Raw genomic sequence first — 15288 nt, 5'->3', positions numbered from 1 at the left:
GGATCAACTGAATAAGAATCTACAGTTTCACAGGTCCTAGATGATGATGATTTTAATGCATATTAAAGTTAATAAAGCATTGTTATAGACCAGTGCTTCTCAATCTTTGAGTCACATTTCCCCCAATAGTATTAGGAACCCCCAGCCATGAATTTGTTTGCATTGCTACTTCATAACTGTAATTTTGTTACTGAGCGGTGATGCTACTTACCATGTGACATATGGATTTTCCACTGGTTTCCACCCACAGGTTGAGAACCAGTGCTCTAGATGATGCTCCTCCTGCCTTGAGACTCCACAGTGCCCTACCCCAAAGGTCTCGCATTGACTTCTAGGCCTGTGTGAGCTCTTTGATAGTTCTCTCCCTCCAAGAGAATATTTTCATGTCACTGGATATATATTTGGGTCTGAGGGATGACCAAGAGGTGCTCTTTTGAAGAGTAAATCAGTGATGGAATGTGGAATCATAAGTGCATAAGTTAGTTCCATCTAATCCACGAAGGCAAAACCTGCCCCATTGAAGAACCAACACTAGGACTGGAAAAAGGGACTCTTAGAGAGGATCAATTCCTTTGTTTTGGACCTGGGGAGAAATGCAAAGTTCAAGTGGTCAAGAGATACTAAAGCTTCAAACTCACATGCACACGGCAAAGCTTTTGTATCACAATAATACATCAAAGGCCCCAGGAAAAGTTAGCTCATTTCCCTCAAAGCAAATCCGTGCTACGGAATGTGGGTGAATCACTTCTATTTCAGGAAATGTCTAGAATTTCTTGATTTTTTATTTTTTGTACATAGCTTAGTATCTTTTTTTTCTTTTTGGCTCACTTTCTTCTTCCTTTCTACCCTATGCATTTCTGAATTGGTATGAGTACATGGAGTTCTCTGTTACTTCATGTTTACCTTTCAGTTCTAGTAAAGGGCAGCTTCAAACCTGCAATGAGAGGTAGCCAGCATTCTATATAAAGGCTTATGGGTGGGTCAGTTAAACAGATAGATGTGGAAATGGAATTCGACTCCATAGTGGCTTTTCCAAGGTCAAATAGAAATGTATATTGTAGTAATGCATAATGAAATATAATCTGATATTCCCTAAGCCATAGCCTTTGTTTTTTCATTATATCAGAGTACCTCATGAGCAGCTGGGGTTATTTCCTAAATTAATTTCATCTGTATTCGGTAGAATGGCATTTTTCTTTGGTAGGGAGGGAACAGGCTCTGAACCACACCATTCTTGCAGGACAACTAGACTGACTGTTGTTGACCATAACCAATTAAGGGCAAACATTGAGTGTAGGCTAAAGCTGTGTTAGACATTAGAGATGGTGTAGGTATGCTTCAATGCTGAAGAACTCTTGCTGTTCTTGCAAAGGAGTTAGACTTGGTTCTCAGTACTCTCATGGCAGCTCACGAACATCCTGAACTCTAGGTCCAAGGGATCTGATGCCCTCTTCTAAGCTCTTCAGGCACCAGGTGTAGACATGATGCCCATTCCATAGGTGAAACACTCATACACGTAAAACAAAACAAATCTTAAACAAATAGTTGAGATGAACAGTTTTGTTCTTCCCACAATATTTGTACCACTAACAAATTTAAAGAGGAAAATATATATCATATGTAATCATTAAAGCTCGTTCCATTCTAATTCCCCTAAAGTAGGAAAGGTGAACTTGGTTTTCGCTGTGGGACCATTAAGTACATGGAGAGACTGGGCTTCTGATCTGTGGGCTAAGCATTGACATCTGCACTCTCCTGGGCATCCCTGGCACTTTACAAAGGGGTGTGGCCTGGGGCCAGACAGCTCTGCTCCCTTTCCTTTTGACTGCCCCTGTATGGATTCCATACCATTTCCTTTCAGTCTCTCTGAACAGGAAATGGAATTAGTAGATTTGGAAGAACATGTTTTTCTCAGAAGGTATAACCCACATTTAACCTAGATAGTTGATACATGTTGAAGCTTGCATATTTAGTACACTCCAAAATAAGTTCATTTTCAGATGGAAGATGAAAACTAACCCCAATACAGGACTCAGATAATTTACCTAATGTCACAATCAATTCATCATACAGTTGTCACAAGATGTTTCCATAATCATATGGCATTTTTTCTTGCAGCCTGGCATAGAGCTATTCCTTGTCTCTTTCTCTGGCAGCCCATTGGCATAGAAATGGCCAGTGTCTATGTGAACAACTATAGCAAACTACACTCAGAACTTCTCAACCAATGTACATACAGGATTCAGCACCTCCCACCTGGGCATTTCTCTAAAGCTCCAACTTTTTGTAAACTTCATAATTGACATAGGGTTTCTTTTATCTGTCTTGACAGTCCTAAATCATCTATGCAATTTGGAATGACAGATTAAAAACAAGGGTGGCCTGATCCCTTTAGTGTGAGGAATGAAACTTTTCAATTAAATGTAAATTATAATTTTTCTATAGTAAGGACTATAGTTGCATTATTTTTTAAAGCATTTAGTTATGTATTAGAAGACAGGGACCATCTCAGCTATACCCAGAAGATGCTCCAGCATGTAATAAGGACACATGCTCTACTATGTTTGTAGCAGCATTATTTATAATAGCCAGGAACTGGAAAGAACCCAAATGTCTTTCAACAGAAGAATGGTTACAGAAAATGTTGTATATTTGTACAATGGAGTACCACTCAGTTATTAAAAACAATGAATTCATGAAATTCATAGGCAAATGAATGGAACTAGAAAGTGTCATCCTGAGTGAGGTAACACAATCACAAAAGAGCACACATGGTATGCACTCAGTGATAAGTGAATATTAGCCAAAAAGCCCAGAATAAACAAGATACAATTCACAGATCACATGAAGCTCAAGAAGAAGGAAGACTAAAGTGTGGTTGCTTCAGTTTTTCTGAGAAAGGCAACAAAATACTCACAGGAGCAATTATGAAGACAAAGTATGGGGCAGAGACTGAAGGGAAGGCCATCTAGAGACTGCCATACCTGGGGATTCATCTTATAAAGAGTCACCAAACCCTGACATTGTTGTGGATGCCAAGAAGTGCTTGCTTAAAGGAGCCTACATGTACAGAGGCAGATGCTAGCAGCCAACCATTGATTGGACTGGGCGTAGGGTCCCCAAAGGAAGAGTCAGAGGTATGACTGGAGGAGCTGAAGGGCTTTGCAGCCTCATGGAAAGACCGATGATGTAGCCAACCAGACCCCCCCCCCAAGGCTCCCACGGATTAAGCAATCATCCAAGGGGTACACAAGGTTCCAGCCACATTTGTGGCAGAGGAATGCCTTGTCCAGCATTGGTGGGAAAAGAGGTCCTTGGTCCTATGAAGGCTTGATAGATTTCCCCAGTGTGGGGAAAATAGAGAGGTAGGTAGGTGGGAGTGGGTTGGGTGAAGGGGCATTTTCATGGAGGCAGAGGGAGGAAGGATAGTTTGGGGGTTTTCTGGGAGAGGGGGAACCTCTAAAGGTTAAAACATTTGAAATGCAAATGAACATTTTCAATACAAAAAAAAAAAAAAAAAAAAGACGACGGGACCATGGGAACAGTGGGCATGACATTGGTACAGCAGCTATTTCTGAAAAGTCCTGAGTTCATTTGGTTACATAATAAGATAACCTTGTCATATGTTGGTGAAGTGTTATTGAAATGCTCATAATTACTGTAAGATGGCATCAGCAAGCTAAAGCATTTGGTTGCAGCTCTGAGGAGCCATGGTATTGGATATTGGGAATATATGACTGAACTGCACTCAAATGTCTTGAACTTCAGGCCCAAAAGGTCATTTCAGAAGCTCATCGGCAACTGCATGGTTCTGAGCCAGTTTCAGTCTTTGCCTCCACGCGATGCTTATCCCTTAAAAAACAAAAGTTATTATTTCCGCACTAGAACAATATAGGCCCCATGGAGTAAGAGTGAATGAGAAAAAAATGCCCTAGTTGAATCAAAAGTTTTAACATTTGGTGGTAAAACAAATAAATAACAACAAATCAAAACTCTAGTACCTTTTAAAAGGCAGAAGCTAAGTTGGGTTCAAGAGAAGAATGGCTACCAGTAAGACTAGAACTATCAGGCCACTGATTTTTATCTGCCTGGGTGTGGAGGTGAACTCCCAGGATGCGTGGTTCCATTCTCCATGGTCTTGTTGGCCACAGGAGAGCACTGGATTATTAGGAACTATCAAATTTAATTCTGGTATCAGTTCCTGCAGTTGCTGCTGGAAGACTTTGGGCCTCAGTTTCATTATGTGTAGAACAGAGGCTCGGAACCTGCTTTCCTAAGATTTAAAGATGGTGTTAGACCCTTGCCTGAGAGTCTTTGCCTTATGATGATACCTGTTTCTTAAACGGGTATGTTATTGTCACCACACTTAACAAATGTAAATCCTTTGGAGCCACACTTTTTGAATGAAGAAAAAAAAATAATAATGCCCTAGTTCCATCAAGAGTGCTACCTTTCTAGTACTTTTTTGAAACTATTTTCTGTGCTTCAGGTTCAATGCCAGGGCAGTGGACTAGCAAGAAGATGCTATGGCCAGGCAAGCTTGCTTTCCAGTTTAGAATGACTAGAATTGCCCATACTGACTATGGATTGCTGCAAGTGGCCTTGATTTACCACTACTTCAGATACAGTCCAGCTCCAGACTTTGCTAGGAATAGATAACCTCTCCCTCAAGTGTCCCCTAGTTAGCTAGCACTTGCAGTGTTCACAAGTGACTGCCACCTTAGCTCAGAAAAATTGGCTCTGTGTCTTACATGTTTAATATGATCTCTTAGAAGTAATAGCAAATTTACAAGGGACAGTGGGATTAAGTATGTAAAAGTGTTTTGTGTTCTCCACAACCCAGTCTAACTAGCAAACATTGATTGTCTGTCCTGCAGCAAATGTAGCTCAAAACTTCCTAGTTTAACTCTTACAGTGTACCTTAGAGAAAAGTTATCACTATCCTTCTTTAAAATAGAAAGCCTGCTACTTGACTTGTTATGTATCTTTTAGCAGCTAGTCCTTCATTTCTTACTGTCTCCATCACCACTGCTACCACCCAAACTTTGATGCGATGCTTTGTCTCCTTCCCCTTTACCTTCTTGATGACACGCAGTAGGAGGCTGACAGATGGAAGTGCTCAGCCCCACTCATGGCTGACGACCAAGGAGGACATCTGGCCTTGTAGTGTTTCCCACTCACCTCTGTGAACACAATGCCTCTTCGTTCTAGAGCTGGGAGCTTGGCAGCCAGAGACAAGTTTCCTCAGTTAATTAAACCACTCCCCACTGAGGCTTCCATGTTAACATTAGGCTTCATTAGACAATTCATTGTCTTGCTCAACACCACCACTAACTTCCCATCACAACTTCTACAGACTTCTAGAGTTCTTCTGGCCTGCTCCCTTCCAACAGTTTGTTCAAAAGTACCCTAACTAGAAATAAATATTGTTACACAAAGGCACAAATCATAGCTTATGGTGCATTTTTTTCTTATATAGTTTTCTTGGGTTCCTTTATCTTCAATTAACTTCATGTTATATTTTAAAATTCACTTTCTCCGGTTTTCTGTCTGTCTGTCAACCACCATATAAGAGGCCGCCTCTTTTCTGAAGCCTAGTATGGGTTTCTTGGGAGCTATGCAACTTTCAAAGTACTTGCCTAGGATTTGGTATGAACTTGTGACCGGTAAACACGTAGTTAACAATTGGAGCCTTCTTTCATACACTGCATTCTCAAGCTTGCTCCTTTCTCTCAGTTCACATTACAATATAATCCAGAGAAATCTCCCTTCTTCTTATGAAAAATAGGTTGGCAAATATGAATTTCTACTTAAAGTAATAGTTACATATTATGGGAATAACACTCAAAAACATTACAGAACACCAGGCTTGTTGCCCAGAGAACGACAGTATCAGAGTTTTCCAGAATATGACTCTAAAAGTGACAAGTCCCATCAGTAGAAAGGTATGTGTGTGTGTGTGTGTCTGTCTGTCTGTCTGTCTCTGTGGTGTATACAGGAGACGTGTTTATGGATGGTTCTCGTGTTGCTCAAGCATGTGAAAGCCAGAGACTGGTATCAGTTGCCTGATTTTCTCACATTTCACCTTACTTTTTGAGTCAGTCTTCCAATGAACCTGGAGCTTGCTGATTTGGGAAGAGTAGATGGTCAAAAAGCTCCAGGGGTCTTCCTGACTCTGTGCCTATGGCTCTATGATTACGGGTCCATGTGGCCACACTCAGCTTTTTCGGTGGATTCTGGGGAAGCCAAAGCCAGGGCTTCATGGTTTCAGCTTGAAGCACTTTACCCTCCAAGATATCTCTAATCCCAGGCATCATTTTTAATGCCTGCATGACAGATACAGATGCCAAATAGGCCATGTAAATGCTCAACTCTAAAAGAATCCTAAGTTTTATCTGTTAGCATCACTGTCAGCTGGATTAGCTCTCCACTTAAATGACACCAGAGAAACTAAGCTTTTCCCTGTGAAACATGTATTTCCATTAGAGAAAATGGCCTGAGAAGAGTGTTATTTTTATTTAATCATTTGCCTGTGACCAATAGTAATAGTGACTAGGTTCCCTCTTAGTAGTTTTTAAAAAATCAAGATAGAAGAAGAGAAATGACAGACAGGAGTCACGTGTTGATAACCATAGGAAACAGCAGTGGGATGGTGGTAGGACATGAAACCAATGGACTTAGCAGTTGAGCATTGCCTAGACTCTGGACAAATCATTTCACCTGGCAGTTGGCGGCTACTTTCATAGAGGGACGTGCTAGAGAGCATGCAGATCCTATGAGCTTTAAGTATAATCAGGGGAGCCTTATAGAGTCCAGTCTCTGTTGCTGTAGCAATCAGGAGCTAAGAGGAATGGGGCATAAGTGATAAATAGTAAATTCTTTCTTGGCCAAAACATGTGGGGACTGGGACAACTTTTATTAAGGCATTGAAAAATTAGTTATTTTTTTACATAATCTAAGACAATTAGTGGATGATTTTTAGAATAACTTCCTTCTAAAATATCTACCCTCATAAGTTCTGAATTTTAAAAAAAGTACAGTTCCATGTCATTTAAACAGAATGCAAATGTACGGGATCCTTTGGCCCTGGTGGGACAGACGTGCTGGACACTAGAATTCCCCCAGAGATGATCTAATGTAGAGTTACTATTATCTTATAAGAAGAGAAATGGTGACTCAGAGGAGTACCCAGCTCCAAGCCACAAAGACTATTATTGTGAGCCTGAATCCTTGTTTAGCTGATTGCCAGTCTAAGAAGCTTATTATCCTAAAATGTAGAATTGCAATACTGGTGTAATTTGACAATCTCATTCACATGTACATTTTAACACTATGAATCATAAAAACTTGGGGTAAATCCTTGGTGGGGGATTTAGTCTTCTTCCCCTCCACTGTGGACTTGACTGGTCAGATAGTTCTTCCAAGGCAGATACTTTGTATGGGTCTTAAGGCCCCTCAGTGTGGGATACCCACAACCCACTCAGCGAGCCTTTTTGTAACAATTCACTCTCAGTTTATTTGGTTTGTGCCTTTGATTTAATACCTTGAGGTCTGTATGCCTGAAGTTAAAGACCACCTTCAGGTCAGGTCTCAGCAAGTCCCATTTTCATTGATGTCTATCTAGTTTAGTGGATGCAATACAAAATGTGGTCTTTGAGCACTGGTCCTTTTTCTGAAGGAAAACAGAGAACAAAACCCCGAGAGATAATCTATCATTATCTCTGTGGTTTCAGAGTTGGATACCTGGAGTGAAGTTACCTGTTCAACTCATCAAGTAAGGTAGCTATCTATCAGGGTACTGGGGTTCTGGAAAGTTCTACATGGAACCACAAAGTCTCCAAGACTGCTTATGAAGGCTGCAGTACTTCTGACTTTGTGGCTTACTTTTCCCTCCTGTAACATACCTATGGAGTTTCTTGGGTGCCCATGCCAGTAAATGGTTAATCTCACAGAGCCCAAGGCTCTGGAAACTTCTGGGAGGGAGCCAGGTGAGCAAAGAGAGCAGATAAAGACAGCACCTGCCTATGGGCTTGGAACAGCCTAGGGACACTGAGAGAATGTAAACACATTCTGCAGATCTCATTGTCTGACTCCTTGCCAGCGTCTTTTGGGTTCTTGTCATGGAAAATATTTCATCTGAGGTCATTCAATGAACAAGGGAGCCGTGAATACCCACCACGATGCCAACTCGGCCCCTGCTTTTGTCCAGATTAAATAAGCAAGGGACTAACATTTCAGTGGTCCAGAAGATCAGCCTTTCAACAATGAAAGCTGTGAGGTAGGAGAAAGGAGACAGGAAGAAAATAAGCCGTGCCATTCGGAGCTGCTCTGTCCTGCCCCCACCCCTCCTGTGGCCTCCCTGTGTTTGCTCACCAGTACTTACAAGCACACGCCCTGCGTTTAGAGTAAGAGTTAATATCTGTGCTTCCTCATAAATCTCCATTCAGTGCCTCAAGCTATGTTTTTAATTCTGTGGTGCAGCTTTGAGATTTGAGATGAGTGGAAAGGAGGGGCAGCTGACGAGGTAATAATGGAAGCTGCTATTTCTCATTCTGGGGAGCAGTCTTTGGCTCAGGCCTTAGCAGAGACTCTTGGGAGGCCTAGAGGACTCTTTAAAGCTAGGGGAGCAGAAGTCAGGACGTTGGCTGTGCTGTCCTACACAAAACAATGCATGGCTTCTCCCACAAGAAAAATAAATTCAGGGAATGAATAAATTTTAACTCAGAGAAGGCCAAGGATAGAGCATATATCTTAGTTCAGGAAGAGGGAGAGGAGGCCTTCCTAAAAAGACTCTATCCTGCCTTATAAAGGATGTGATTAAAAGGAATCCATGTTTCCATTCAACTTGGAGTTACTTTGTGTGCTTAAAACACACTTCTTCCTGTACATAGTCCTCTGGTCTTGTGTGCATAATTTCTTCATTATAAACTCACTCCTTCAGCGTGCCCTTGCTTTGTTGCTATAGAAGGTAAACCCAGTTTGCTGTGGTGGTTGAAAATAGTAATTGCCTCGGCTTTCTACACTGCCAATAACTGTATTTTAGAAATGTGAGTCACTGGGTAAAGCAGATAATTAACATGGCTCTAAAAAGAGCTGAGGCCTTTTGAAAATTCTAGTTCTTAGCGTGTGTGTGTGTGTGTGTGTGTGTGTGTGTGTGTGTGTGTGAGAGAGAGAGAGAGAGAGAGAGAGAGAGAGAGAGAGAGAGAGAGGGAGAGAGGCAGAGACAGAGACAGAGACAGAGAGATAGAGAGACAGAGAGACAGAGAGAGGAGGGAGGGAGGGAAGGAGATAGAGAGCGAGAGGGAAAGAGGGAGGAAGAAGGAGATAGAAAGGGAGACAATATGGAAAACATCTTGGAAAGTTCTTTCTAACTTACAAAGTCTAGGATTCTAATTGACCCTCACAGACTTTCCAATAAACTCTCCCAGAGAGACTTGCTCTCTCATGAAGGTGTTGCTCTGCCTTGGCCTCTTTCTGTAAGACATTGAAGTTTGCCAGGAGCAAATAGCACATCTCCTTCCTTGCTTTCAGAACTATGGAAATGGAGGCAAAGGCAGAGGCTAGAACACAGAAACAAACAACGTCACAAGGAGAATCTTTCACTTCTTCAAGGTTTTTATATGTGTGCTTGTGTTGGTCTGGAAAGATCAAATGGTGGCCAAGCAGGCTCAGTGATCATCTGATTTGCTTCTGGAACATGGGATCTGTGTCCCTCACTGGATACAACTGCATGAACAGGGTCTGTTTAAGTAAATGATGGCACTGATGACAGGGCATGTTGGATGGGTTAGGTGACCACTTCTGAGCAAACTGAAGAGATTCACTTATCCTAGTAGAAAAGCTAGTTCGGGAGGTTCATTCCTTTCATTTGAAGAAATCAGAATTGAAAACCCTTTCCACTCAGAGTTCAGTTCAAAGAACTTAAGTGGAGGGAATGATAGACACTAAGCCAGTGGTTCTCAGCCTGTGGGTTCTGACACCTTTGGAGGTCGAACGACCCTTTTACAGGGGTCCTGTATCAGATATCCTGAGTAGCAGATATTTATGTTACAATTTATAACAATAAGTAAAATTACAATTATAAAGTTGCGACCAAGAAAAAAATTATGGTTGGGGGATCACCACAACATGAAGAAGTGTATTAAAGTGTCGCAGCTTGAGAACCACTGGATTAGACCAGGACTTGAAAAGCAGCCAGAGCACATAGAAAGGGTTCAGGGGGCAAAATCCTGTAGAAGAAAGGGATTGATGGCTTTGATAAGCAAAAAACCTTCTGTGACTTACTATGTGCTGAAGCTTTCTTCCTTCTATTTGTTCTAATTCGCTAGCAGTTCTTGACTGGATGACCTGATGAAGTCTGTCCTTTGTTTTCTATAGTTACATTTATGTCTCTCAAGTTTGTTTAAGACACATTACGATCACAATTAAATAAAATAAAAAAATGTAAATTATATATCATGCTTTGGATATATGTTAATTGGATAATGTCATACAGCATGCAAATCTTTTTCATGATTTTTTAAAAGATTTTATTATTTACATTTTTATCTGAGTGCATGTAAGTATGTATGTGTAGTGGGGAACAGGGTGATGGAGGAGGGCTTCAGGGTCCTTGCAGCTGCAGTTCCAGCTGCTTAGGAGCTACCTGATGCATGTGTTATGATCAGGCATCTATATGTCTCCCAGTTACTGACATAACTAAATGTCACGAACTCTAAAAGACTAAAGAATGGTAGTGGAGGTCATATAATTTTTATTGTATGTACAAACACATTCAGAAGATTCAGAACGAGAAATAAATCAGATTCCAATTCACAAAAAGTTTCAGAAAGGGAAACCTGATTTGTCCATAACCCTACTTTATTAAGCCTCAAAATCCTGACTGACAGAAGGCCCTTGATACCATGTTAGGCCTCATTCTCTGTTTTTTAATTAGCATTTTTATTTGGTGAACATAAGTTACTGTTGCATTAAATATTTCTGGGCATAAAAGTATGTATTGTCACCAGAATGGTGAATGATGTTTAACAGAAGAGAAGGATACCACAAACATTTTTCCTTCAATGTAGTATTTTTATTAATTATTTGGAAATCTCATACAATGCACCCCCATCACAGTCCTTACCAACTCCTCCCAGATCTGGAGCCCAGAATGCCTCACTTTAAATGCTACCATTGGAGGGGATACTTAATTTTATATTTACTTCCCAGTTTCATAACAGATTCTAATGTTCTGAAAAATGTCATGACCATGGTAAGGATGATAAGATATTTAACTTACACTTCTTGAATTTTAGGTTTGGCTTTCATTTAAGCCTTCCTTGAATAAAAGGAAAAGTGGGCTTATTAGGGGAATCTATCTTGATAGATTTTATTCATCCCTTTTGGATAAACAAAATTGTACTTGGTGCCTAAGTTGACATATAAAGCAGTAAATAGTTCTATTGTGCAAGTTGTTTTAATTGGCTCAAGCCAGAATACTCCATAAACCAGCAAGCATGTATTTATAAAGCTTGAGATTTATTGCCTGGGCAGAAAAAAAAATGAGAAAAACACAGGGTTTAACAAGGGTCAGTGCAGCACCTGGGAAGGTAGATTTGAAAGGAAAGTTCAGAGGCTTGCTTCAGATTTTTACTTTCTTTCTTCCTTTCTTTCTTTCCTTCCTTCCTTCCTTCCTTTCTTCCTACCTTCCTTCCCTTCCCCTCCCTCCCTCCCTCCTTCCTTCCTCCCTTCCTTCCTTCCTTTCTCCCTACCCTCCCTCCCTCCCTTCCTTCTTCCTTGCTTCCTTGCTTCCTTGCTTCCTTCCTTCCTTCCTTCCTTCCTTCCTTCCTTCCTTCCTTCCTTCCTTCCTTCCTTCCTTCCTTCCTTTTCTTTCTTTTTTCTTTCTCTTATACTTTTTTTGGGCAAGGGATTATATACAAGAAATGTTGAGTTTCAGCTTTCAAATACAATCACTAAATACCTGAGAACTGGGCAGTAAGTTGTGCCAGGTTCCTTTCTTTCTTTCCTTTTGTAGGACCCAGTTTGAGATCAGTTGTTGAGAGGGTGGGACTGTGTGAGTGTGTGCAAGAGACTGTTGACACGCACCTCCGTATGGATAAACATTCAGAAAACACTTGATATTCCTGAAGGAATCCTTCCTTAATACAGGAAGTGACAGCTTTGTGAAGGCACCACAATTAAGCTCTGGGTTTTCAATCACAAAATCCCAGGATTGAATTTCTAGAAGAAATGAGACGAATGGGACGCTTCATGGGGCGGCTTAGAATTACAGCCAACATGTTTCTAAAGCTTGTTGAATGCAGGGCACCTAGGCTTGGCGTAAATTACCTCCAGGCACCTCTCTGCATCTTGAGCTGGCTGAAAATACAAACCCTAAATTCTGATAAGCACATCAAGAAGATGCTATGGACTTGAGAGTTCTTTTCAGTGTATCCACACTCTTCTTCTACCATGACTTACTATTTCCGTTTGAATTTCCCTTGCTTTGCATTTGGAGTCAATGGATGACTAGGTTATATTAGACAATAGCTTTCTTCTACACCTTAGGATCCAGGACAAGGTAAGGGGTAGAAGCAGGCAGAATCTCTTGGTGGGTGTGATCTTTGCTGCAGCTTCATCAGATCGACTTTGTGCAAGCAGAGAACCAGGAGATACAAGAGAGGGAGGAGACACTGACTTAGGAAAGTGAGGATTTTGAATTGTCCTCTTCTTTCTCAAAGGTCATAGAAGGTCATAGATTTCTGCCCACATTTGTTCTTTCTCAGTCACTTATTCCTTCTGCTTACTACTCTGTTTAAATGATTGGTTCTGAGCCTGGGGAGATGGCTCAGTGGTTAAGAGCAGTGGCTACTCTTCCAGAGGACCTGGGTTCAATTCTCAGCACTCACATGGTAGCTCACAACTGTCTGTAACTCCAGTTCCAGAGGAACCAACACACTCACACATACATACAGACAAAACACCAATGCACATAAAATTTCAAAATAATAATGTCTAAAAAGATTAAATGATGGCTTCTCCTCATGTCATCTCCTATCTCACAGGGATTCTCCCATGATCCATTGTTTGACACTTCCTCCTTATTTCCTCTCATCAGAACATCAGCATGAGACCAGTATCTTTCCAGCTATGGCCTCTGACCCGAGAGTGAGAATCCATGTGGATTCTCAACAGCCTTTAGCACCTACTAAGCTTGAAAGCAAGTTCATCATTTTACCTCTGACATTCCTTATTAGTTTGGTTTAAAGTAAACCGCTTACCTCAGGTGAAATAGGCTAAGAGGAGAGTCACAGTCCCTGGAGGGTCATAGTTCATTGCCATGTTTGCCTTGCTGATTTATCTAAGAGAAATAAATCTTCAATCTAATAAAAATCTCATCTGCTTAGGAGACCAGGAGAAGGCCTAAGGATTTTCTGGGGGAGCACTGACAGGTGGTCTCTATTGTCTCGTTGGAACCCGTGGTCCACTGAGGTTCCCTATGCTACCTTCACTGAGCATCCAATGAAACAGACCAGTGAGAAGTTCCTTGAGATCTGTAAGGTAAGTGGCACCTTGTCACATGTTAGTTCTGTCGGCAAAGCTGTGTGCTTCTAGAACATAATATGTCTTAAAAATTATTCAGATGCAACCTGAAGTTCAAATAAAAGTTTGATGCCCCTTTAGACATGTAAAGAGTATAGCTTCTTCAGTGAAACCATTTATATATTTATGAGACCACAATGTGCCCCTTCCCTCTTGGTATTTTCTTTTAATAGATTATAAAAAATACAGCTCTTATGTTTAACTTGACTGTATTTATTGCAAGAGGTTGGTAAGTGATTTTTCTCTATACAGGAACATTGTAATTGGCATATTCTAGGAAGAAATATGGAATAGTGTGACGTATGTCATACTGGCTCTGTGGTCATACCATAGGAGGGCATTTCTTTCCGTGGGATGGGCTTGGTGGTCTCATGTCTAGAGTGAATGTGGTAGACTCTACCCTTTCTCTGACCTCACTGGACTGTTACCATTCAAATAAATAGCAACGTTAACAGAACTCAGACATCTGTGGTCCTTGCTCTGCCTTCAACTGTTCTTCTTTCAGATTCTGAGCTCTTCCGTGTCAGGGACAGTCCCTCGGACTATTCCCTGATTGTTTCCAGATGGCATAAGTTCAGGGACATTCTAGACAGTTAGAAAGTAAAACAGCTGGGGTTGAAGGTTCAGTGAAATATCAAGCTATTTTCACAAAACCAAATACACTTATGAGTGTGTACTTATAGATGGAGAATTTGTCATCTTTCTGTTCTTTTTAAATGTTTAGCTTGATGTCTGTCTTTTACTTTAAAATACTATTACTCGTTTAGTATAAATTCGAAACTTGGTTGTTGGTAAATCCTGTCAATGGCACATTAGAATTCTTCCATTAATTTACACATTTATTCAGGTCAGTTTGCGTGGTATAAATAAATAAATTGCTAAGTACCTTACTACAATCCTTTGAGGCTCCATGTCTGTGATTCAAAGCTAGATGGGATCTTAATTCCCACTAATGCAGAGAGAAATTAGCTTTGATTCTTTCTGCTCCCAGGGAAAAACAGTGGTCCTCTTGGGACTCATGCAGGTGTCCTCAGAGGTTCATGGTTTCAGGGCTGACCCTGGCTCCTACTGCTGCCCATACTGAATTAGTTCAGGGATCATGTTGCCACCCTTCATATGATATCAGTTTCGAAATCCCACAGGCAAAGCATCAACATCAGCTCCCAGGTTGACTCTTCACCACTTACAGCCCAGAAAACAAAACAAAGTGAAAACCAAGACCAGCACCTTAAAGCTTCCAACCACCCCCCACTCCCCCACTTGCCCACCCTGCTTGCTCTAAGAACAGACTCACTGAAGGAGTCAAGAGGTGAGGGAGAGTTTCTTACTAAAGTGCCCAACTTCAGGGTGCCAGATCACCCTTTGTTCAGGAGTCCTTTTGAGAAACACACATGCTTCCATCATATCCTCTGTCTTCTCCAGTTCATACCCTACCCAAACTCCTGGTTTTCATTGTTATTATGAGTAGCGATGGAAGAGACATTTATTAAGATGCTTATTAATCCAGACTAAAAAGCACAATGATGAATTTTCTGAAGGGAATGTCCTTTTATTTTAAAGAAAAACTATATTTAGTAATGAAAATGATACATTTTTGTATTAATAGCTGAATTTTCTTATTAGCTAATATAAATACCGAGCATTTTTAAATGTGTCACACCCTGGGACAAGTCTTCTCTTATTCCTTGGACTTGCTGCAGTAGG

At 40.9% G+C, this 15288-nt stretch overlaps 1 protein-coding gene across 1 annotated transcript in view; it reads left to right on the top strand.

The window, feature by feature from the left end:
* The window catches only part of Tprg1 (tumor protein p63 regulated 1), a 113664-nt gene that overhangs the window by 90541 nt on the left and 7835 nt on the right, over positions 1 to 15288 (top strand). Inside the window, exon 4 of the mRNA XM_052158817.1 lies at positions 13389 to 13542. Coding sequence (XP_052014777.1) covers positions 13389 to 13542 — 154 coding nt within the window. The remainder of the gene's footprint in view (positions 1 to 13388; positions 13543 to 15288) is intronic.

The sequence above is a fragment of the Apodemus sylvaticus genome, chromosome 15 (assembly GCF_947179515.1).
Source record: "Apodemus sylvaticus chromosome 15, mApoSyl1.1, whole genome shotgun sequence".
Classification (NCBI taxonomy): Eukaryota; Metazoa; Chordata; class Mammalia; order Rodentia; family Muridae; genus Apodemus; species Apodemus sylvaticus.
The sequence above is the reverse complement of the archived record's forward strand: the minus strand, read 5'-3'. Positions and strand labels throughout refer to the sequence as shown.